The 23,418-nt window shown below is 44.2% G+C and overlaps 1 protein-coding gene across 2 annotated transcripts; it reads left to right on the top strand.

Moving 5' to 3' along the window:
* Positions 1-3,314: 3,314 nt before the first annotated feature.
* On the top strand, positions 3,315-22,512 carry SLC35E3 (solute carrier family 35 member E3). Of its 2 annotated transcripts, XM_036299596.1 has the most exons (5): positions 3,316-3,927; positions 5,035-5,145; positions 9,158-9,316; positions 17,730-17,812; positions 21,705-22,512. In XM_036299596.1, exons 1-5 carry the CDS (start codon positions 3,526-3,528, stop codon positions 21,889-21,891), a joined length of 942 nt encoding a protein of 313 aa, XP_036155489.1. In that variant the 5' UTR covers positions 3,316-3,525; the 3' UTR covers positions 21,892-22,512. The 2 variants fall into 2 exon arrangements, with proteins under 2 accessions (XP_036155490.1, XP_036155489.1); XM_036299597.1 differs by lacking the exon at positions 5,035-5,145 and having other exon boundaries at positions 3,315-3,927.
* The last annotated feature ends 906 nt before the right edge of the window (positions 22,513-23,418 follow it).

Below are 23,418 nucleotides of genomic sequence, written 5' to 3'. Positions count from 1 at the left end.
GTGACAGAACAACAGAATATCTATATGGAAAATAAACTTGACCCCCACTTTATACCATATACTGTCATTAGGAGAATGACTAAACAAATTGTGGAATCTATAATTAAAGAATAATATGCAAATCAACCAAACAGCGGAATGACTGTCCGGACGACCTTCCTGATGAAGCCAGGGCTGCAAAAGCCTACTCTTGCATGAATTTTGTGCATCAGGCCTCTAGTATTTATATAAAACAGTACTACTACTTTGGCCGGTGTGGTTCACTTGGTTAAGCATTGTCCCATACACTAAAGACTCTCAGGTTCAATTCCTAATCAGGGCACACACCCAGGTTGTGGTTTCAATCCCTGGTCGGGATGCATAGCAACTTCTCAATGTTTCTCACATCTATGTCTCTGTGTGTGTGTCCCTCCCTCCCTCCCTCTCTCTCCCTTCCTCTCTGTAGAATCAATGAAAAACATATCCTCGGGCGAATGAAAACACACACAAAAATAGTACTACTTAGCAATATAAAAAGGAAAGAATTGATCTCAACAAAAAAACTTAGACACAAAAAGAGTACATACTGTATGATCTATTTATATGAAGTTATAGAACTGGTGAAAAAATTAGAACAGTGGCTTCCTCTTGGATGTGGGCAGGAATTTAGGGAGTTTTGTGTGGTGATGGAAATGTTCTATAGCTTAATGGGTGTGGATTACATTGGTGCATCCATTTGTCAAAAATTGTACAATTTGTCCTGCTGGTGTAGCTCAGCGGTTGAGCTTGGACCCAGGAACTGAGAGGTCACACTTTGATTCCCAGTCAGGGCATATGCCTGGGTTGTGGGCTTAATTCCCAGTAAGGGGTGTGCAGGAGGCAGCCGATCGATGATATTCTCTCTCATGGATATGTCTATCCCTCTCCCTTCCTCTCTCTCTAAAAATCAATAAAAAACATACTTTAAAAATTGTACAGTTTAAGAGTTATAAATTTACCTTTTAAAACCTGAATGGAAGGGTGGGGAGTATACATGAAACAAGAATGGCAGTTGGTGGAACCAAGTGACAGGTACAAGTGGGCTTACCGCACTGTTTTAACTTTGCACAAGTTTGCATTTTTTCCATAACAAAAAGGAAGGAAATGGGTTAGGGAGCCAGAGAAATTTGGGTTTGAACCTTATCCTCATCCCATTTTAGCCGCAAGAAAACATCCATGAACCTCTATTTTAAACATGTAAAAATGAGAGTAAGATAATCACATTTCAGGTTGATAAGGGTTAGGGCTTCTGTGCTTTGCTGAAGGAAATAAAGCCATTTACCAACTAAATCAGCCTGGAGAGGTAAAAGTCTGAAACTGGGAAATTGGATGACTGTCAAAGATGGCATCAGCTAAGGGAGGCCTTGAATGACAGAATCAAAGATGGCATCAGACTAAGGGAGGCCTTGAATGACAGTATTGTAACCCTAACCCAGTGGTCGGCAAACTGCGGCTCGTGAGCCACATGCAGCTCTTTGGCCCCTTGAGTGTGGCCACGAAGTTTCAATCGCACTGTATGTGCGCACCTGCACATGGTATTTTGTGGAAGAGTCACACTCAAGGGGCCGCAGTTTGCCAACCACTGCCCTAACCCAACAGGCAGTTAGAATCTGCTAGATATTTTTAACTTTTTTTAAATGATGTCAAGTTATGTATATTGTTAATAGTTAACTTAGAAACATAATACAATTGCACTAAGGACAGAACAAATAAGTGGACTTTAAAAATTATTGTTATTTTTAGCCTGATGACATGACGGACTTGGGAAATAACACACTGGTTCTTATAAACTAGCTTTTATTTGGGGAGTGAAAAGGGCATGGAACTCGTTGAATGTGTCAAAATGGGTTAACTAGATATTTTAAACTATGAGTTCATAGTTTAACTATTTTCAAAATACAGTATAAGAAATAGAGGAATGATAAAAATATAACTTATCATCCATGCTAAGATTATCAGTCCAAATCTATAATCACAAGGAGACAACAAAGATAGGCTAATTAAAGCCTAGGCTTCTCATTGGAAAACAGGTGAGGGTAAACATGATAAATCCTTGATCAGGTAGAGATCTGTAGGTCCAAACTGGAAGGAAGGATGGCAATATAAGTATACAATGGAAAGGCACATAACACAGTATGATAGAGTTTGGTGGCTTGATAGGGAAAAAAGCATATCAGAAAGACCATGTTAAGAAAGGTAGACTTTAGACTTTGCCTAAATAACTTCACTCATTCTCAAATGTTAGTTTGAGTAATTTCTTGGGGAAGCCTTTGACCACCTTTGCCTCCCCAAGTTTAGATTAAATTCTCTTATACATTCATAGGACCATATTTTGTTCACAACATTCATTCATTATGGTTTATAATTGTTGAGTACCAGGTTTCTCTCACTAAGTTCTATAAGAAAGAGTCTGGATTGGTTTTGCTCTCCATTATCTCCAAGTGCAAAATACAGTGCTTGACACCAACTAGGTGCTCAATATCTGAATAATTCTTAAAATTCAATCAGACTTAGGAATTAAGGACAATGAGAATATTACATTGTCCAGAGGACTGTGGGCAAAGCTGTTCTTGGGGGTGGGGGGTGGGTGGGAATCACAGCTTTAAATCCTTTAAACAAACTGAACATTCTATTCAAGAGATTGGGGGTGGGAGTGGGGGGAAGTTGGAATGAAAAAAGTAATGACTTGAAACAAAATCAGTAGAAGTAATCTTTGAAAAGACCCATAAAATAGATAGATCACTGGCAAGGCTAATCAAGGGACAGAGAAATCCCAAATGCATAATAAGTAAAGTGATATAACAACAGATTAAATAAATTTAAAATATGATAGAATATTATCTACAACTCTAACCAAGTATAATAAAACACTTAAGTAAAATGGACACTTTTCTAGAATAGTAAAAGGACAATCAAAAAGGAAATCTGCATTGTTTACGAACCATGATGAATATATTAAGTTTCATCATACTGACTTTTCTGTATATTTGGAGGACTAAAATTGCTCAGCACCTGTCTCATACAGAAAGCTGACCAACCGTGTGCACAGCCCATTCCATCAGCTTGAGAGCAGCAGCCTAGCAAGTCGAGTCGACTGACACACAGAAAATACCAAACATCAAAAGAAACTCAGATAGGCCCCGCAGGGTCCAGGTTAGGCAATTAAGGGGGAACACAGAATGAAGAACGCAGCTTTGCACACGATGAGCCCAGTGCGCCTGCGCAGGGTAGCGGCTGCTCGGCTCCCAGCTGGGGGCGGAATCGCCGGCGCCCCGAGTCACGTGGCAAGGGGCGGGGCGCGCGGGACGTGCCGCCGCGTCGTCGCAGGCTCAATGGGCGGTGGCAGAGCATGTGTACTCTGCTGTTGCTGGCCTGGGACCCTCTAGCCGGCCAGAAGCTGAAGCCAGGGGCTGCGGGAACACGGCCGCGGAGGAAGAGGGCAAGGACAGCCGGAGGCAGGCCGGGCGTCCCTCTCCGAGGCTGAAGGGCCCGGGCTTCGTGGGGGTCATGGCATCGCTGGCGGAGAGAATGAGGGGCAATGGGCGCATCGCCGCCGGGCTCTTGCTCAACCTGCTGGTGTCCATCTGCATCGTGTTCCTCAACAAGTGGATCTATGTGCACCACGGCTTCCCCAACATGAGCCTGACCCTGGTGCACTTTGTGGTCACCTGGCTGGGCTTGTACCTCTGCCAGAAGCTGAACATCTTTGCCCCCAAGAGTCTGCCGCCTTCCAAGCTCCTCCTCCTGGCCCTCAGCTTCTGTGGCTTCGTGGTCTTCACCAACCTTTCCCTGCAGAACAACACCATCGGCACCTATCAGCTGGCCAAGGCCATGACCACGCCGGTGATCATAGTGATCCAGACCCTCTGCTACAAGAAAACCTTTTCCACCAAAATACAGCTCACGCTGGTGAGTAGCTTCAGCTTCGCAAGGCGCTCCTCTAACATCCCACCTCCTGGACTGTCTTTTTCACCGGGAATTTTGAATGTTTAACCTTGCGCCACGCTTTTTTTCATCATCTTGAAATCCACACACGTGTCATCTGTGAGCAGTCAGTTTAAGGCTTACTTGGGGGAGATGGAAAAAAGCCATCTTGACACTCCTTTGGGCTCTTAGCCTACAAGTGTGCTTGTGCGTTTTAATAACTACTGTTTGTTGGATATCCTTAAATGCTGTGGTCGGTAAGAAAGAAAAGCTGCATTGGGTAGTGCAATTCAGTCCATTAGATATCTGCAAAATCTCAAACCGAAAACAGCCCACCTCCCCCAGGGGAACCAAACCATGTATAATAAACGTTAAAGGTTTAAGATAAAATATGTCTCTGACTATGTCAGCAGCAACATTCTGCAGTGATTTCTGCATCTATAAATAGAAGGAAATGGACTAAAATAATCTTAGCTCTTAATAATTTACAGTATTTAAGATCCAAGTGCTATTGTTATATGTTTATGTTTATATGTTGTTTAGACACTAGTTTGGGGGTTCTTTTCCTCCTATGTCCCGGCATATGATATTCATTTCTTGCAAAGTGCAATGCATTAACTCATTATTTTACCCAAAATTTTATTTTATTTTTTTAAATATATATTTTTTATTGATTTCAGAGAGGAAGGAAGAAGGAGAGAGAAATAGAAACATCAATGATGAGAGAGAATCATTGATTGGCTGCCTCCTGCACGCCCCCCACTGGGGATCGAGCCCGCAACCCGGGCATGTGCCCTTGACCTGAATCGAACCTGGGACCCTTCAGTCCGCAGGCCAATGCTCTATCCACCGAGCCAAACCGGGTAGGGCTACCCAAAATTTTAAATAGAATTAAATGTGAACACAGTGAGAACTATAATATTTAACTTTAAGGAAACAGGATTAACAGTCAGTGTTTTCAAATAGAAAAGAAAAATGTATAGAGGTTCATTGTTTCCTAGTGATGTTTTTTTAAAATTAACTTGGTAAGACACCATGAAAGGAATACTCTTGAACTTAATCTGAACAACATTTACCTCTTTTTCTTTACAGATTCCTATAACTTTAGGTGTAATCCTAAATTCTTATTACGATGTGAAGTTTAATTTCCTTGGAATGGTGTTTGCTGCTCTTGGTGTTTTAGTTACATCCCTTTATCAAGTGGTTGGTAATTTTTTTTTCTTTATGTGCCTTTTTAGCAGATTTCATAATTGAAGCTGTATCCCAAGGTTTATAAAATACAGTATAGAGACAATAGACTGTTAGGAAGAAAGCATCATTGCATAACTTGTCTGACTCAAGGTGAAGAGAAGAAAGGAGACAGAGAAACTTGGGTGTGCGATGCTCACCAAATACCCACCTACCTGTTTGTAAGTGTATAATACCCATGCTTAACAGTTTGAGTTTGGGGTGGTGGTACATTATTTTCTGGGAATTCTTCACAAAATGAGTAATAAGACTTTTTGCTTGAGGACTGAGTTCATGGGTTACATGTATCATTTACTCTTAAATTATAACATTGTGAAAGGAGTGAGTACACTTTCAAAAATTTGAATGGGAAAGGAAAATTACAGATTTATAAATCTTTGCCTCAAAAAAATGCTACTGTTACAATTATTGGCTTCGAATAATTTATATCAATATTTTATAGCAATGGGTATTTCACTTCTTGTACTAGCACAGTGTCTTGCCTATATAGCAGGCATTCGTTAAAAATTTGCTCATGGATCCACTTACTTCATTACCATAAAATCTGAACAAGTATATTTTTTGTTTTTTATATTGGGCGGGGAAGTAAGTTGGTGTAGGGTACAGTGAAACAGTATTTTCTCTATACTGGAAACCTTGGACTGAAAATTCTGGGTGTGCCTGCATGGGGAAATTAGAGTCAAAATGTGTAACCAATTTTACTTTTCTTGCAAACATTTACTAGTTATAAACTAAGGCATTCTTACTGAGTGTTAGAAGTTTAATGATACAGCCTTAGCATCTTAAACTTTATAATACTGATCATTTCAGAAATGTTGTTATGTAAACATTCTGGGGTTGAATACACATTTTAGTGGCAGAGAAACAGTATGAAAAAAACACCAGCAGCATGAAAGGATGAGCACCCACGCAGTCTTGTCACTTGGCTCCCAGAAATTGTCTTTTACTACAGAGAGTAACCAGAGGAAGCTCAGCTTTGTGCTTTAAGAACATTATACTGTGTGTCCTGCAGTGAGTTTAACTTTTGTTTTAGATAAAGTAAATGAGCATTCTTTTCTGCTAAATGAACTTATTTTTTTTTTCTGCCCAGTATGGATTAAATATTTATTAAATATGGCAAGAAATTTTGTTGAATATTAGACTTTCTTGTATTCACTATATATAATTTAAATTCAGAGCACTCACTTGTTCATGCCAGTATGAACATTTTTGTCCACACAAGTCCCAACATGTTATAGATTAGAATCAAAGGATTCAATATCCCTCAGGTGGATATTTGAAATGAGATTGACCAAGGAATGATTGTAGACTAACAAATGGGCAGAGTTCTTCATTATTAGTAAGTGGTAAAAGTACTGTTACAAAATAGGTATATTTCCCCAAAATTCATTTTAAAGAAAGTTGGATTTTCCCATTGTATCCAGGTATAATTTGTCAGTTATTTCTGCTGGGGCATTAAAAGGAGTTAAAAGATGAGTGGTCATCTTTGTAGAAATACTGTGTGGAAAGACTGTTGATTCATTCAGCAGACATTTCTTCTGCTTTATGCTTAGCCTTGAGGATACAACGATGAAAAGCAGCTATAACCCAGTATTGCAGAAACACATTTAGACAGCTGATCACAAGTAGGATAGCTCAGGGTATGAGGAAAGTTCTGAGGTACACCAGGGAGGAAGTGGCAGTTCTACCCCAGAAGGTGGTGGGTTAAGTCTTCATAGAAACGTGAACAATTTACATCGAAGGACAGACGAATTTGCTTAGCAAATAAATATAGCAGAGGTCTTTCTTTGCAGTGATGGAGCATTCTTGGAGAACTTGATTTGTTTGGTGAGACTGTTGTGGAAGGACAAGGCGTAGAAGTGGGTGGGACCAGATGGTAGAGTCTTAGCTGTCATGAGAAGGAAGTGTGCTCTTCACCCTGCAGGCATCAGGAAAGGAGTGTGGATAGGGGAGTCACTTGATCATTCCCTGTGTTTTAGAAAATTAACTCATGGTAATGAAGAATGAATAAGAGAGGGAAGGAAGGGTAACAGTTCGGAAGCTCTCCATGGTTCAAGGAGAAGACGGGAGGGTGCTCATCAAGCATAGTGGTAGTGGAATAGGTCAGGGAAAACACTCCAGAAACCTTTCAAAGAAAGAATGAGTGGGATCTGACTGAATGTGAGAGCAAGGAAAGCAAGGAGTCTGATCCTTGGAGGAGATTATATCAATTATTGGAGCAACGCAAGAGGAATTAATTTGGGGAAGGAAGAAATGAACTCGATTTCACACAAGTCCTGATTCAAGCATGTCAAACTCGCGACAGGCGGGCCGCATGCCTCGTTTAAATAAATGTGGCTAGAAAGGTGTGTGAGGTCTTTCAATTCACTTTAAAAAGCCCAGTTGATGGTAAAAGGAATTTTCCTCTTTAAATATACAAGGCATGTGGCCCACCAGCTGCGAGTTTGACATGCTTGCGGGTGAGGATAACTCATAAACTGTTGAAGATGTGAGTTTAAGGATGCTCAAGGAAAGAGGTCAGAGCTGTAGATGTCAGCAGATAGTAATGGAAACCAATTAGGGAGTTAAAAGAGGAAGGCCAGACACCAGCCTTAAATATAGTAAATGAAGGAAGGGGTGAGAAAGGAAGCAGTGCAAACCAGAGATCAGGTTCTTCCAAGAGAAATTTTCAGATTCTGCAGAGAGCTCCAGCAGGAGGAGATTGGAAGGGAGTTCTTTGGATGGAGCTATTGGAGGTGATGGTGCCCTTTGAGGGAGCAGTTGCATTAGAGGGGTGGTGGGCAGAAGCCAGGCTGCCGTGCAAGAAGAGGAAGTAGAGGCCCTGACTCACCAGGCGGGTCCGTGTCAGAGATACCCAGCTGCCTGGCGAGGCTGCCAGAGGGGCAGGGGTACACTCTGCCTTCGTTTCTGCTCACTGCGGTGCCCCAAGGAGCCAGCAGCAGAAGAATCAATTATTTGTCCTTCATAGTCACAGAAGACTGTTAGTTAAGGCTGGCAGGAGTATGTGTCAGATTTCCTGCTCTTTTATTTTTGTGTTGGTGAAGTTCTATAGACTTAGAGTATATGTAATAGGATACCCAGACCTACAGGAAAAAGAATTATGTAGGAGCAGTTATTCAAAGGCCTGGCTGTTTTTGCCAGATCTTATTCAAACCGCCCTGTCAAGCTTTCTTTAAGCAGTTATAATTGTGAAGCATTTAGAGGACTGGTGGGATTTGGCTTTGAGGTGCTGATTCTGCTGAATGATATAGTTGTTTAGGGTTTGTGATCATCTCATTTCTCGACATGTATTAGAGGGAGATTACCCACAGAAAAGTCATCCATAAAGAGGAATTGAAAGACCTCAGTCCTTTTACCATTGACTGGGCTTTTTAAAGTGAAGTGAAAGACCTCACACACCTTTCTAGCCACATACATTGGCAGCCACCTGGGGTAACTGAGGTTCCTGTCTGTCTCTAATTAGTCTGCCCTTTCCCCCAGTTTCTTTGTGGGGGCGCATTTTAGAAAGAAATGAAGTTGGACACTGCATCTGTATTCCTACTAATGACCAAAATTTCCATTCCTGACATATTTTCCTGAGATCTCTTATGCTTGTGGGCTCCTGTATGCATGGATATCCCCATTTACTAGAATCGGGAGGGAAGAGAGGATCTTTTTCTTCTTCTTTATAATTCAGAAGAAGATACATAATCAAAAGAAAGAAAAAAAAACTAAAATGAGATAAAAAAAAAAAAAAGAAAATACATGATCAGACACTGAATTAATAAAGCTCCTCTCATCCACGGTGCTTTAAGAACATTTGTATATGTTATTGATCTTTGAAATTTTGTAGAATAATCAGGCATTTCCTCTTCCCCCAGCCCTGTGCCTCACATTTCCATCTTTGTGGCTAGAGTTGCATCTTTGCTTTATAGTGAGTAATACTATTTTTTTTTCTGCCTAACTGGTTTTATCTCCTAATTTTCAGTGGGTAGGAGCCAAACAGCATGAATTGCAAGTTAACTCAATGCAGCTGCTGTACTACCAGGCTCCAATGTCATCGGGCATGTTGCTGGTCGCAGTGCCCTTCTTTGAGCCACTATTTGGAGAAGGAGGACTCTTCAGCCCCTGGTCAGTTTCTGCTTTGGTGAGTTCTAATTGTTTTTTGTGTCTAAGAAACAAAATAATAACAACCCCTCCATTAATGCAGTTTTAATGTTCAGAGCACTGTTTCAGATCCATCCTCATATTTAATATTCATCATTATCCTTTCAGGGAAGCAAAGTAAGGATTATTTTTTAAAAATATATTTTATTGATTTTTTACAGAGAGGAAGGGAGAGGGATAGAGAGTTAGAAACATCGATGAGAGAGAAAACATGGACCAGCTGCCTCCTGTACACCTCCTACTGGGGATGTGCCCGCAACCAAAGTACATGCCCTTGACCGGAATCAAACCTGGGACCTTTCAGTCCGCAGGCCAACGCTCTAGTCACTGAGCCAAACCGGTTTGGCGTAAGGATTATTTTTTAGATGAAGAAACTGAGGCATGAAGATTAAGGGACTTGCTTAGGGTCAGACAGATAGTGACAAAACCAGGCCTAAAATTCAGGTCTGCTAATGCCTGATTACTGTTCTGACCACTCAAAGCTATAGCCCACAAATAATTCAGGTACCTACTTTTATTTTACTTTTTTACAGTGAAAATATAGGCTTATTGATTTTGTTTTTATCTTCTTTCTTCTTAAAGAAGTCCATTAACATTTCTTTCTCTTTTTTAAAAAATATATTTTATTGATTTTTTACAGAAAGGAAGGGAGAGGGATAGAGAGTTAGAAACATTGCCCTGACCGGTTTGGCTCAGTGGATAGAGCGTCGGTCTGCGGACTGAAGGGTCCCGGGTTCGATTCTGGCCAAGGGCATGTGCCTGGGTTGCGGGCACGTCCCCAGTGGGAGTTGTGCAGGAGGCAGCTGATCAATGTTTCTCTCTCATCGATGTTTCTGGCTCTCTGTCCCTCTCCCTTCCTCTCTGTAAAAAATCAATAAAATATAAAATATACTTTAAAAAAAATTAAAAAAAAAAAGAAAAGAAACATGCCCCCCAGCCATGATCGGAGAATCAGGTGCCTTTTCCGCCCTGGCCAGTGATAGCAGGAAGTAGGGGTGGAGCCAGCGAGGGAGCTGGGCACGGTTGAAGCTGGCAGTCCCAGGAGCTAGGGGTCCCTTGCCTGGGCCTAAAGCAAAGCCCACGATCGCGGGGCCACTGCAGCTGCGGGTCCCCGCTGCCTGGGCCGGACTGCCAATCTTAGTTGGCAGTTAATTTGCATGGGCAGGGGCGGAGCCTGCAACCGCGGGGAGCTGGGGGTCCCCTGCCCAGGCCTGACACCTCTGCCGGAGGCCTCAGGCCTGGTCAAGGGGCTGATCCGGCGATTGGTGATCGGAGGGTGATGAGGGCCAACTCCTCTGCCCGAGGCATCAGGCCTGGGTTGGGGGCGGAGCCGGGGGTTGGGGGGATATGATGATCCCCTTGCCCAGGCCTGAAGCCTGGGTCAGAGGCGTCAGGCTTGGGCGGGGGGTGGAGCAAGCGATCAGAGGGAGATGGGGGTCCCCTGCCCAGGCATGATTCCTGGGCCAGAGGCCTCAGGCCTGGGCAGGGGCCAGAGCCAGTGATGGGGGGAGATGGGGGTCCCCTGTCCAAGCCTGACACCTCTGGCGGAGGCGTCAGGCCTGGGCAAGGGGCCGATCAGGCAATCGGAGGGTGATGGGGGTCTACGCCTCTGGCCTGATGCCTGGGCCCGAGGCATCAGGCCTGGGCTGGGGGCAGAACCAGTGATGGGGGGAAATGAGGGTCCCCTGCCCAGGCCTGACGCCTCTGTCAGAGGTGTCAGGCTTGGACAGGGGACCCCCATCTCTGTCAGAGGCATCAGGCCTGGGCAAGGGGCCGATCCTGCGATTGGAGGGTGATGGGGGTCAACGCCTGAGGGCTCCCAGTATGTGAGAGGGGGCAGGCTGGGCTGAGGGACACTCCCCCCACCCCCCACACCCAGTGCACGAATTTCGTGCACCGGGCTCCTAGTAAAAATATAAAGAAAGTGAAGGTCCTCTAAAGCCAAGATAATCACCTTTATCATTTTCGTGATTATTCCATCTATTTTTCAGATACATAGACACACATGTATGTGTGTTTGTATGTGTGGATATATAATTTTATATGCACGGATCCTTACCATATATGCTTTTTTTTTTCCATCATGGATTCCTTTTCCCATGCACACTTCCACATATCATTATCCCATTCCTGTCCCTTGAAGTAAGACATGTCAACATTTAGTATTTGTTGTTTCATATTTTTCTCCTTAGTATACATACCCATATATCAACATACACAAAGCACACATATATTTATACATAAATAGACATTTGTTTGGTTACAAAAATGGCATCATATCACATGATTTTCTGTATCTTACTTTTCTCATGTAATATCTCATGAAAGTATCTTTTTTTAAAGTAACTCTTTTTTAAATATATATATTTTTTATTGATATCAGAGAGGAAGGGAGAGAGATAAAAACATCAATGATGAGAGAGAATCATTGATTGGCTGCCTCCTGCACGCCCTCTCCTGGGGATTGAGCCCACAGCCCAGGCATGTGCCCTTGACCAGAATTGAACCTGGGCCCTTCAGTCCACAGGCCGACGCTCTATCCACTGAGCCAAACCGGCTAGGGTGAACTGGTACTTTTTTTTTTTAATGAAATAGAATCCTAAAAGTAGAATTGCCAGGTCAAAGCGATATGTACTTTGGTGATATTTTAAGTTAGAAAGTATAATCCCCCACTTAGGGAAGGAATGTCTGCTTCCCGTGTAACCTTTGGAACACAGTCAATAGGAATGTCTTTTTTTTGTTAGTGGTGTTAACTTATCAAACTTACATAGCCCTTAGTCTATTTAGGCTCTGTTCTAAGCACTTTGCAAATATTAGCTTGCTTATAACAGTTTTATTGTGTGGATCCATGCTATTTTCTCCCTATATTGACTGATGAGGAAACAGAGCCAGAGAGTTAAGTAACCGACCTGAGATCCCACAGCTCGTAAGCAGAGCTAGAATTGGAATCGATGCTTTCTGGCCCCAAAGTCCATATTCTTCACCAATCCACTGTGCTGCCTGTAAGCAGATTGATAGTTGTTTTAAACTCACGTGCTTTGACATAAATCCCCTTTTTATTTGTCTAAAATTTTACATATGTCTCCTTTTTCCCTCTTGACACCCCTCCCTCCCCCCACCAGCCATTCCCACCCTGGGCAAGCCCATACCAACACAAACCCTTTTTTCCAAAATAGAAATTGCTGTCCCCTCTGTCAGATATTTCCTATTAATCTTACAAAAGTTCTAACCATCTTAGTGATCTGGTCTTCAAACCATTGCAGCTTAGACATCTTAAATTAGAAATGGAGAGGTTTTTTGTCATAGGTCCTCTGACAGATTTGAAAGAAGAGAGCAGCAGAAAAGCCATAAGGCAAGTCAAAGATACTTAGTGCACTAAGGCCATTTAAGTAAGGGAAAGTCACCTTCCTTCTCTAATGTCCCTAGAGGGCATCATTGCCTCAAAGTAGAGCTTGTAATTGTATTTTTAATGCTAAGTCATCAAGAATAAGTATGTAACATTCTGTGAACTCAATAAAATTAACAATGATATATTTTTAGAAACAGTTTTTAAAATCTTCAAGGAGTTGCCCTAACCAGTTTGGCTTAGAGGATAGAGCATCGGCCCTCGGACTGAAAGGTCCAGGGTTCGATTCTGGTCAAGGGCATGTACCTTGGTTGCGAGTTCGATCCCCAGTAGGAGGCGTACAGGAGGCAGCTGATCGATGTTTCTCTCTCATCAATGTTTTAGCTTTCTATTCCTCTCCCTTTCTCTCTGTAAAAGTCAATAAAATATATATTTTTTACAATATTTAAGGAGCAAGTTTCTCTTAATTGAAAATTTATGACCAATGTTACCCCAATCAATTTAATAAAAAAATAAGATAAAGAAAGAAAATGTAATGGGCCTCACTTTTATTAAACAAATGACAGATTACTCTTTTTACCTAAATAAGACACAAATCCAACTCCACTAGGCCTCTTATGACTGTGCTGATCTGAAACTGAAAAAACCCACATGAGACAGAAAGAATCTTCCAATATGACTTATTCATCTCTTTGGAATGTAAACTACTTACTAATTCAAATCATAACTAATATTTTATCTAAACTCTCTTATTTTAGAAATAAAAAAATGACTATAACTTTTAAAATAAAAGTGTGAGATAGGTTTGAACGGAATGCTGTATACGTATACAGTGGTTCAGCCCACGTTGTTCCTCAGTCCTCAGCCAAGTTGTCTTATTCACTATCCTATGTATGTACCTTTTGTTTTCATGCCTCCATGCTTTGACCCATACTGTTCCCTCTGCTTGAAATCCCGCCCCCTCTTTTTTCTTTAATGGATACATACATTTGAAATCCAAAGACTTTTCTCATTATCCCAGCCCAAAATGGTGTGTCCTGCCTAGAGATTCATATAGAACCTATATTGTCTGTTTGCCTATAAATGAGGTAGCTCATATTCTTTTATTGCCTGAGACAGAAATCTTGCATTGCACTCTCGCTTTCATGTGGCTAAGAGGTAGCATAAGAGAGTGGGTTAAAAGCAGGGTCTCCATTACCAGACTGCTGGGTTTAAATCTCAGCCCGCCACTTCCTGGCTGTGTGGTCTCAGGCAGATTACTTCACCTCACTGTGTCCTGTTTTCTCGTCTATAAAAGGGATAATATTTTACTACCTCATGGGGTTTGTGAGGATTAAATGAAGTAATATATGTAAAACATTTAGGACAATTCTTGGCACATAATAATGACTATGTAAGTGTAAGCTATGATTACCATGACTTTGTGTCCTTAAGTGTTTTCTAAGCTCTTTGAGGACAAGAACATACTGTGTTCCTCACAAGGCGTGGCCTCGTTTTGTAGATATCCAATGAATACATATTGATTTAATTTAAATAAGAACAAATATGAGCAATTCAATAGAAGAAAGATCTGGAAGAATATATGCTAAAGTATTAACAGTGGTTGATGGTTGGGATTATAAAAATTATTTTATGTTTCTCTTTATTTTCTGATTTTTCTATGATAAACATGTATTACTTTCATAATATTAAATTTTTTTAAAAAGTAATTTTTCTTCAGATGGATAAGAAAATGAACTTGGATATTCACATTCAGAGGCAGGATATTATTGGAGAACTTGAGGCCCGGTGTACAAAATTCATGCACAGGGAGGGGGGGGCATCCCTCAGCCCAGCCTGCACCCTCTCCAATCCAGGATCCCTCTTGCAATCCAGAACCACTGGCTCCTAACTGCTCACCTACCTGTCTGCCTCATGCCCCTAACGGCTCCCCTGCTGGCCTGATCCCCCTAACTCCTCTCCCCTCCTGGCCTGATCCCACTAACTGCCTAACTGCTCTCCCTTGCTGGCCTGATCCCCCTATCTGCTGTCCACTGCCGGCCTCATCCCCCTAACTGCCTAACTGCTCTCCCCTCCTGGCCTGATCCCCCTAACTGCCTAACTGCTCTCCCCTCCTGGCCTGATCCCCCTAACTGCCTAACTGCTCTCCCCTCCTGGCCTGATCCCCCTAACTGCCTAACTGCTCTCCCCTCCTGGCCTGATCCCCCTAACTGCCTAACTGCTCTCCCCTCCTGGCCTGATCCCCCTAACTGCCTAACTGCTCTCCCTCCTGGCCTCATCCCCCTAACTGCCTAACTGCTCTCCCCTCCTGGCCTGATCCCCCTAACTGCCTAACTGCTCTCCCCTCCTGGCCTGATCCCCCTAACTGCCTAACTGCTCTCCCCTCCTGGCCTGATCCCCCTAACTGCCTAACTGCTCTCCCCTCCTGGCCTGATCCCCCTAACTGCCTATCTGTTCTCACCTCCTGGCCTGTCCCCCTAACTGCCTAACTGCTCTCCCTCCTGGCCTGATCCCCCTAACTGCCTAACTGCTCTCCCCTCCTGGCCTGATCCCCCTAACTGCCTAACTGCTCTCCACTGCCTGGCCTGATCCCCCTAACTGCCTAACTGCTCTCCCCTCCTGGCCTGATCCCCCTAACTGCCTAACTGCTCTCCCCTCCTGGCCTGATCCCCCTAACTGCCTAACTGCTCTCACCTCCTGGCCTGATCCCCCTAACTGCCTAACTGCTCTCCCCTCCTGGCCTGATCCTCCTAACTGCCTATCTGTTCTCACCTCCTGGCCTGATCCCCCTAACTGCCTAACTGCTCTCCCCTCCTGGCCTGATCCCTCTAACTGCCTATCTGTTCTCACCTCCTGGCCTGATCCCCCTAACTGCCTAACTGCTCTCCCCTCCTGGCCTGATCCTCCTAACTGCCTATCTGTTCTTACCTCCTGGCTGATCCCCCCTAACTGCCTAACTGCTCTCCCCTCCTGGCCTGATCCCCCTAACTGCCTATCTGCTGTCCACTGCCAGCCTGATCCCCCTAACTGCTCTCCCCTCCTGGCCTGATCCTCCTAACTGCCTATCTGTTCTCACCTCCTGGCCTGATCCCCCTAACTGCCTAACTGCTCTCCCCTCCTGGCCTGATCCTCCTAACTGCCTATCTGTTCTTACCTCCTGGCCTGATCCCCCTAACTGCCTAACTGCTCTCACCTCCTGGCCTGATCCCCCTAACTGCCTATCTGCTGTCCACTGCCGGCCTCATCCCCCTAACTGCCTAACTGCTGTCCACTGCCGGCCTGATCCCCCTAACTGCCTAACTGCTCTCCCCTCCTGGCCTGATCCCCCTAACTGCCTATCTGCTGTCCACTTCCGGCCTCATCCCCCTAACTGCCTAACTGCTCTCCCCTCCTGGCCTGATCCCCCTAACTGCCTATCTGCTGTCCCCTGCCGGCCTCATCCCCCTAACTGCCTAACTGCTCTCCCCTCCTGGCCTAATCCCCCTAACTGCCTAATCTGCTCTCCACCTCCTGGCCTAATCCCACTAATGCCTATCTGCTCTCACCTGCCTGGCCTGATCCCCCCTAACTTGACTACTGCTGTCCACTGCCGCCCTGATCCCCCTACTGCCTAACTTGCTCCTCCCCTTCTGGCCTTTGATCCCCTAACTGCCTATCTGCTGTCCACTTGCCGGGCCTAATCCCCTAACTGCCTAACTGCTCTCCCTCCTGGCCTTAATCCCCCTCTAACTGCCTATCTGCTGTCCACCTGCCGGCCTCCTCATCCCCCTAAACTGCTAACTGCTCTCCCCTCCTGGCCTGATCCCCCTAACTGCCTATCTGCTGTCCACTCCAGGCCTGATCCACCTAACTGCCTAACTGCTCTCACCTCCTGGCCTGATCCTCCTAACTGCCTATCTGTTCTCACCTCCTGGCCTGATCCCCCTAACTGCCTAACTGCTCTCCCCTCCTGGCCTCATCCCCCTAACTGCCTATCTGCTCTCACCTCCTGGCCTGATCCCCCTAACTGCCTATCTGCTGTCCACTGCCGGCCTCATCCCCCTAACTGCCTAACTGCTCTCACCTCCTGGCCTGATCCCCCTAACTGCCTAACTGCTCTCCCCTCCTGGCCTGATCCCCCTAACTGCCTATCTGCTGTCCACTGCCGGCCTCATCCCCCTAACTGCCTAACTGCTCTCACCTCCTGGCCTGATCCCCCTAACTGCCTAACTGCTCTCACCTCCTGGCCTGATCCCCCTAACTGCCTATCTGCTCTCACCTCCTGGCCTGATCCCCCTAACTGCCTAACTGCTCTCACCTCCTGGCCTGATCCCCCTAACTGCCTAACTGCTCTCCCCTCCTGGCCTGATCCCCCTAACTGCCTATCTGCTGTCCACTGCCGGCCTGATCCCCCTAACTGCTCTCCCCTCCTGGCCTGATCCCCTTAATTGCCTATCTGTTCTCCCTTCCTCTCCTTGCCCTTTGGACCCGCAGCACAGGTGTGCTGAGAGCTCTCCACCGCGGCAACCCCCTCCTGATTGATCCTTACATGACAGCATCCTGGACAATTTGCATATTCCTCTATTATTAGTGTAGATTTTCCTTTCAGTTTTTTTAGACAAAATTACATTTCTGAATATTATTTATTCTATTCTTTTACCTTCAATTCTTGTTGTCTTTCAAATTGATTCTTTAAAAAAAAACACAAAAAAACAAAAGAATAGTTTATTGATTTTTAGAGAGAGGAAGGGAGAGGAAGATAGAGAGAAACATTAATGTGAGAGCACAACATCGATGATCAGCTGCCTCCTGCATACCCCCTACTGGGGATCGAGCCCCAAATCTAAGTATGTGCCCTTGAACAGGAAACAAACCGGCAACCTCCTGGTGTAAGGGACAACGCCCAATCAATTGAGCCACATTGGCCAGGGTTTAAATTGATTCTTTTTAAAAATTTTGTTCCTAATGGTTGATATTTGAGTTTTTAGAAATGCCTAATGAAATGTATTTTCACTTGAAGATTATAATGATTGAAGCTGCATTAATGATTCTTTTGCTTTATTTGTAGCTTATGGTGCTTCTATCTGGAGTAATAGCTTTCATGGTGAACTTATCAATTTATTGGATCATTGGGAACACTTCACCAGTCACGTATCCTTTTCCTAATGACTTACAAATGCATAGTCTTTTATATTTTTCTAAAACACCATCACATTAACTTCCTTGAGTCTGACAATTACTATTGCATGGCCTAATTTGAGTAGAGTGAGTTATTTTTAATCATTAATCATCTCATTCCACACTTAAGCCTGTAGAAACTTAAAGAAATGCGAACTGGGAAAATGCATTAGCATTCTGTATCATGAACATTCTTTCATTTTCTCACATCATAGATGACCCTTTCCCTTATCAAAATTAACATAGAAAACCATTTCTTGCACAGTGGGGTTAAATAAATGTTTGTGGGTTGAATAATGGGATGGATGCTTGGGTCTTCAGTCAATTCTCAGTTATCTATAGTAACAAAGTAGAGGTGTGGTTATCCACATGACAAAATATAACCAGGCCTCTGAAATTGACATGTGACCTCTGAATTCTAGCATATGTTTTTGTGCTTATGTGGATATGGGTGTGCCTATTTTTCTCAGTATTTAAGAAATGAAGTCATACCCTGAAGGTCTGAATCAAACTCAACTACCAGTTCTTAACATTCTGCTTGTCATTCTGTTTCTTTTCTCATTTCCCTTTGCTCCACTCTTAGGCAAATGCAAAGAATGGACTTCTTTACATCAGAGAAGTAGTTTAGTGATGTTATGTCATAGTGTACTGATTTATATAAGTGAGTGAACACTGATGTCATCAAAGTAAAAAAGCATCCTACTTGCCAGCTATCAATAAATAATCACTTTTTTAAAAGAACAACACTTAATAAATGTTTATTTTGTGCCAGGTACTTCTCCAGTCACCGTGGGTATGTTAGGCATTTAGTTCTCACAGCGGCTCTGTCGGGTAAATTCTATTCCTGTATTTTGCAGAGGAGGAAGTTGAGGTGCAGAGAGTCAGTAACTCGAGGTCGGGTAGCTGAGAAGTAAGTGCTGCATCTAGATTTCAAACCGTGCAGTCTGGTCCCAAACTCCTGCACCATGCGCCACGTCAAGGCATCCAAGTGTGTGCCCTTAATAAGAACATTTATGCATTCAACAAACATCTGTTGAACACCCACTGTAAACTGTTCATTGAGTTTCTGTTTACATATTGAATATCTACTGTATGTCAGGCACTGGAGATATAATAAAATAGACAAAAATCTTTGCTCTCATGGGCTTAAACAGACTATCAACAAAACACAAAAAGAAAATATACAGATTTGTGTTAGATAGTGTTAAGTGCCAGGGAGAAAAAATAAAGCAGGGATGAGGATATGGAATGTTGCGGACAGAGTGAAATTTTAGGGGGAGAAGTCAGGAAGGCCTCTGTAAGAAGGGGACTTTTGAGTAAAGACCTGAAGGGAAAGAGGTTACTCTAGGCAGATCAGGCGAGGGAACGGTGGGTGAGGAGCCCTAAGGAACAAGGGGGCCCTTGCGGTTGGAGCAGGAAGCGCAGAGGGAGGTGTGTAGTAGGACTGAGAGGTGATGGAGCCAGGTGGGGTAGAACTCTTACGGAAGGACCGTCCCTCTGAGTGAGAAGGGAAGCCGCTGGAGTTTTGAGCAGAGAAATGACATGGTTTTACTTATGTTCTAATAAGGTCACTCTGGTCCACCGTGTCAAGAATAAAGCAGGGTTTCCCAAATCAGTGCTATTGACCTTTTTGGCCAGACAATTCTTTGTTGCAGGGGCCTGTCCTATGCGTTGTAGAATGTTTGGCAGGATCCCTGGCCTCTGTAGATGCCAGTAGCACTCCCTGACCCCAGTTATGTATCAGACCTTGTCTAGGTGGCAGAGTCCACCCCTCACTATATCCACTGCTACCATTGAACCAAACCACTGGACTATGTGAAGCAACGCAGGAAAGGAAATTGTCGAGGCCATTGCAATATTCTAATTTAGAAGTAACAGTGGTTTGGTTCCAGGGTGGTAGCAGTGGATACAGTGAGAAGTTATTGGATTCTGGATATTTCATAAAATATTGTTATTGATTTTTCTTAGAGAGGAAAGGAGAGGGAGAGGGAGAAACATTGATGTGAGAACAAAATATCAATCGACTGCCTCCTGCAGACCCCCTACCAGGGATTAAGCCCTCAACCGTGGCATGTGCCCTGACTGGGAATTGAACCAGTGATCTTTCAGTGCGCAGGAAGACACCCAACCAGCTGAGCCACACCGGCCAGGGCTGGATATATTTAAGTAGAACTAACAGGTTTTTCTGACAAATTGGATGTGGAGAATATGAGGGAAAACAAGGTTGACTCCTTTGGTTTTGTCCTGAGCACATGGTAGAATGGAGTTGCCGTCAGCTGGGATGGGACAGCCCTGAGGTTTGGGGGTGGGGAGGAAGAGCACATGCTCAGTTTTGGGTGAACAAGTCTGGAAGCTCAGGGTCTTAGCTGGGGAGAGTCCAGAGAGAGCCAGTGGTTTAAAGTGGTGAGACTGGTTGAGAAGGCCAAGCAAAGAAGTAGAAGAAAAGACGCCCAAAGATGGAATCCTGCACCATTCAGTGTTTCGAGCTCAGAGGGATGAGAGGAGCCAGGTGGAAGAGACAGGGAAAGCGCGACCGAGGCGGAAAGGAAGGAGAGTGCTGTAGAAACCAAGTGAGGAGGGATGCCACCGACAGGTCAGGTGCGAGCGAGACTGGTAATCCATGGAGGGGGGTTGCAAGGCGGAGGTCCTGACAGTTTTGAGAAAAGCTTTCAGGGTGCTGAAGTGAAAATTAACGAATGGAAAATTGGAGAGAGGAATTGTAAATACCAAGTATAGCTGCTCTTCTTTTTATTGACAAAAGGATTCCTGAAGAATTTCTTTAAATTAGCCTTCCCTCTTGTATAAATATCTTTAACACATCGTGATCTTCTTAAAAGAGGCTGGGCGATAAAGGAATGCCACAGTGGTAGAGGCAGTGCACTTGAAGATAGCTCCTCATTGGAAATAAGCATAGTTCTCATGTTCTCATGACGATCCTTGGGAAGATCCTGTCTCTGAGGAAGTCGCCTCTGTTGGGTCAGGCAGGCTCAGGTAACCCTGTGACACGCCAGCACTTTCCTGCGGAGAGGAGCTTCCTGGCTGCTCAGTTGGCCCCAGAACAGAGCAAAGAGCCTAGGCTTTGAAGTGAGGCAGATCAGGTGCACACGCCAGCTCTGCCCCTACCTGTGGGCCTGAGCAAGGCGTGAGAGCTCTCGGACCTCACTCTCGTCACTTAAGAAATGGGGGAAATGATATCTACGAAGTGATGGTTGGTTGGTTTTGAGTGTTTGAGAGAATATGTCAGGCACCTCCTGGCAGGTGTTTATTATGCATCAATACTGCTGCTGATAACTATTACTATAGCTAACACACAGGGTGCTTAGTGCCTGGCATGTCATTGGGGCTCAGTATTGCTTCCTTCCCCTCCCCTCACACCCTCCTAAATAAGCATACGGAGAGCTTGCCTTGAGGCAGCTCTCTGGTGCCTTACACGTCGCATCTCACCTCACTTGCCAAGGGAAGTTATTGTTAGAAATGGCACTTTGAAACAGTCATAAATTGCTGTACAACATGTCTTCTCTCTACCTTGCTCGGAATTCCTTTCCTAACTTTCTGTTTTAGCCCCTTTTCTCTCTTTGGAGAGGTGAGCAGGAATAGCTGACGCAGTCTCCTGTCACTGACTCATTGCTGAAACCTACCTGTGGAACTAGGATGGACCCAGCACTTCACTGAAGCTCCCGTTGTTCTTTAGACGAGGGGCAGGGTGGACGGCTAGCTGTTCCGGCTGTGTGTCACGCCATTCTTTCCAGCTTCAGGAAGCCCTTGCTGTGTGTGTGTGTGTGTGCGGGTGTGTGCGTGTGCGTGTGTGTGTGTGAATATAGCACCTCGCCTGTTATTCCTTTTTATCCTTATCCAAAACCCTCAGCTACAACATGTTTGGACACTTCAAGTTCTGCATCACTTTATTTGGAGGCTATGTTTTATTTAAGGATCCGCTGTCAGTTAATCAGTGTCTTGGCATGTTATGTACATTATTTGGCATTCTTGCCTATACCCACTTTAAACTCAATGAACAGGAAGGAAGTAAGAGTAAATTGGTACAACGTCCTTAATTGGTTTTTTGTGGAGAAAAGAAAATCACCCCAAGAAGACTAAAAAAATGTTATGCGTGCAAGTTGCTTTCAAAGAAGAAAAAAAATTACATTGCAGAATTCAATGAATGATAGTTTACAAGAAGTAACACAAAGGGAATTTTATATGACTTTTTCAGTTAGAGTACCTTTATTTTTAAGAACTTAATTCACGCCTCTTTTCAAAGGTCATGATTGTATGAAGTATGTAGGATGGTTTGGTTACACCAAATGAAGTACATGAATTTAAAGTTCTGTAACAGCGACAAAGGACTTCATATCGCTAAACCACAGATGTGTCCTGGGAGTTAAGTGTTCATACTCTTCCAAAGAAGGACTCATAGGACTTCTCTGCTTGCTTGTGGGTGGTCCCCAGTGTGAGCTCTCTTATCATTTTGGCCAGCATTCAAGTCAGAATTTAAACCTAGCATTTCTGTTTTAGTTGGTTTAGTATAACTTCCTGCTTAATTCATTTGTAGAAATCCTATCTAATAAAGAGGAAATATGCTAATTGACCCTCACACCATTGCAAAGATGGTGGCGCCCACAGCCAATAAGGAAGGAATATGCTAATTGACTGCCACACCCTCAAAGATGGCAGCGCCTACAGCCACAAGATGGCAGCACCCAGTTCCCTCAGCCCCCCAGCCGCCCAGGGCTGCCCGAGGCTCAGGTAACCAGGGCCAGCTGAGGCTTGTGCTGCCGGCAGTGGCAGCAGCAGAGGTGTGATGCGGGCGTCGCCTTCCCCTGATCACCGGGTTGCCTCCTGCCCCTGAGGGCTCCTGGACTGTGACAGGGGACTGGCTGGGCTGAGGGATACCCCCTTCCCCCCGCCCCAGTACATGAATTTTCATGCACCGGGCCTCTAGTGAAATATAATTTATAGAAAACAAAGTGTAGGACAGAAAACCATAAAACAAAGTCCAATTCCAATAGTACTGTTTTTCCAGTGGAAAATTGATGTAAAAAGTTATACATTATCCAAAAGAAAAAACCCTGCAGTTTCTATTGGTATTCTCTTGTTTTCAAGCTCTCAGAGAACTCTACAAAGGGTATGTGAAGTTAAAAAACAAAATAGCTCCATGTTCAACTGGCCCAAAGGAAAGACTATAGATGGAATTGGACAGGTTTCTTATTATCTTGGTAACTGTTCTCCTGGCCTCTTTGAGCCTTTCATGTTGGCAATTTCTCTTTTTTTTCTTCTTTTCCTTTTTAAATCCTCACCCAAGGATATGTTTTTCATTGATTTTAGAGAGAGGAAGGGGAGAGAGAGAGAGAGAGAGAGAGAGAGACAGACATTGATGTACAAGAGAAACATCAATTGGTTGCCTCCCATAAGTGCCCCAGGGACTGAACCTACAACCCAGGTATGTACCCTGACCAGGAATGGAACCCACAACCTTCTGCTGTACAGGATGATGCTCCAGCCAACTGAGCTCATGTTAGTAATTTCTTAATACCACCCCTCTGCTATTACTTCCTACTGCCCCGGTCACCCCAGCCCCCATT

This window comes from Myotis myotis, unplaced genomic scaffold (genome assembly GCF_014108235.1).
Source record: "Myotis myotis isolate mMyoMyo1 unplaced genomic scaffold, mMyoMyo1.p scaffold_m19_p_3, whole genome shotgun sequence".
In the NCBI taxonomy this organism is placed as follows: Eukaryota; Metazoa; Chordata; class Mammalia; order Chiroptera; family Vespertilionidae; genus Myotis; species Myotis myotis.
The sequence above is the reverse complement of the archived record's forward strand: the minus strand, read 5'-3'. Positions and strand labels throughout refer to the sequence as shown.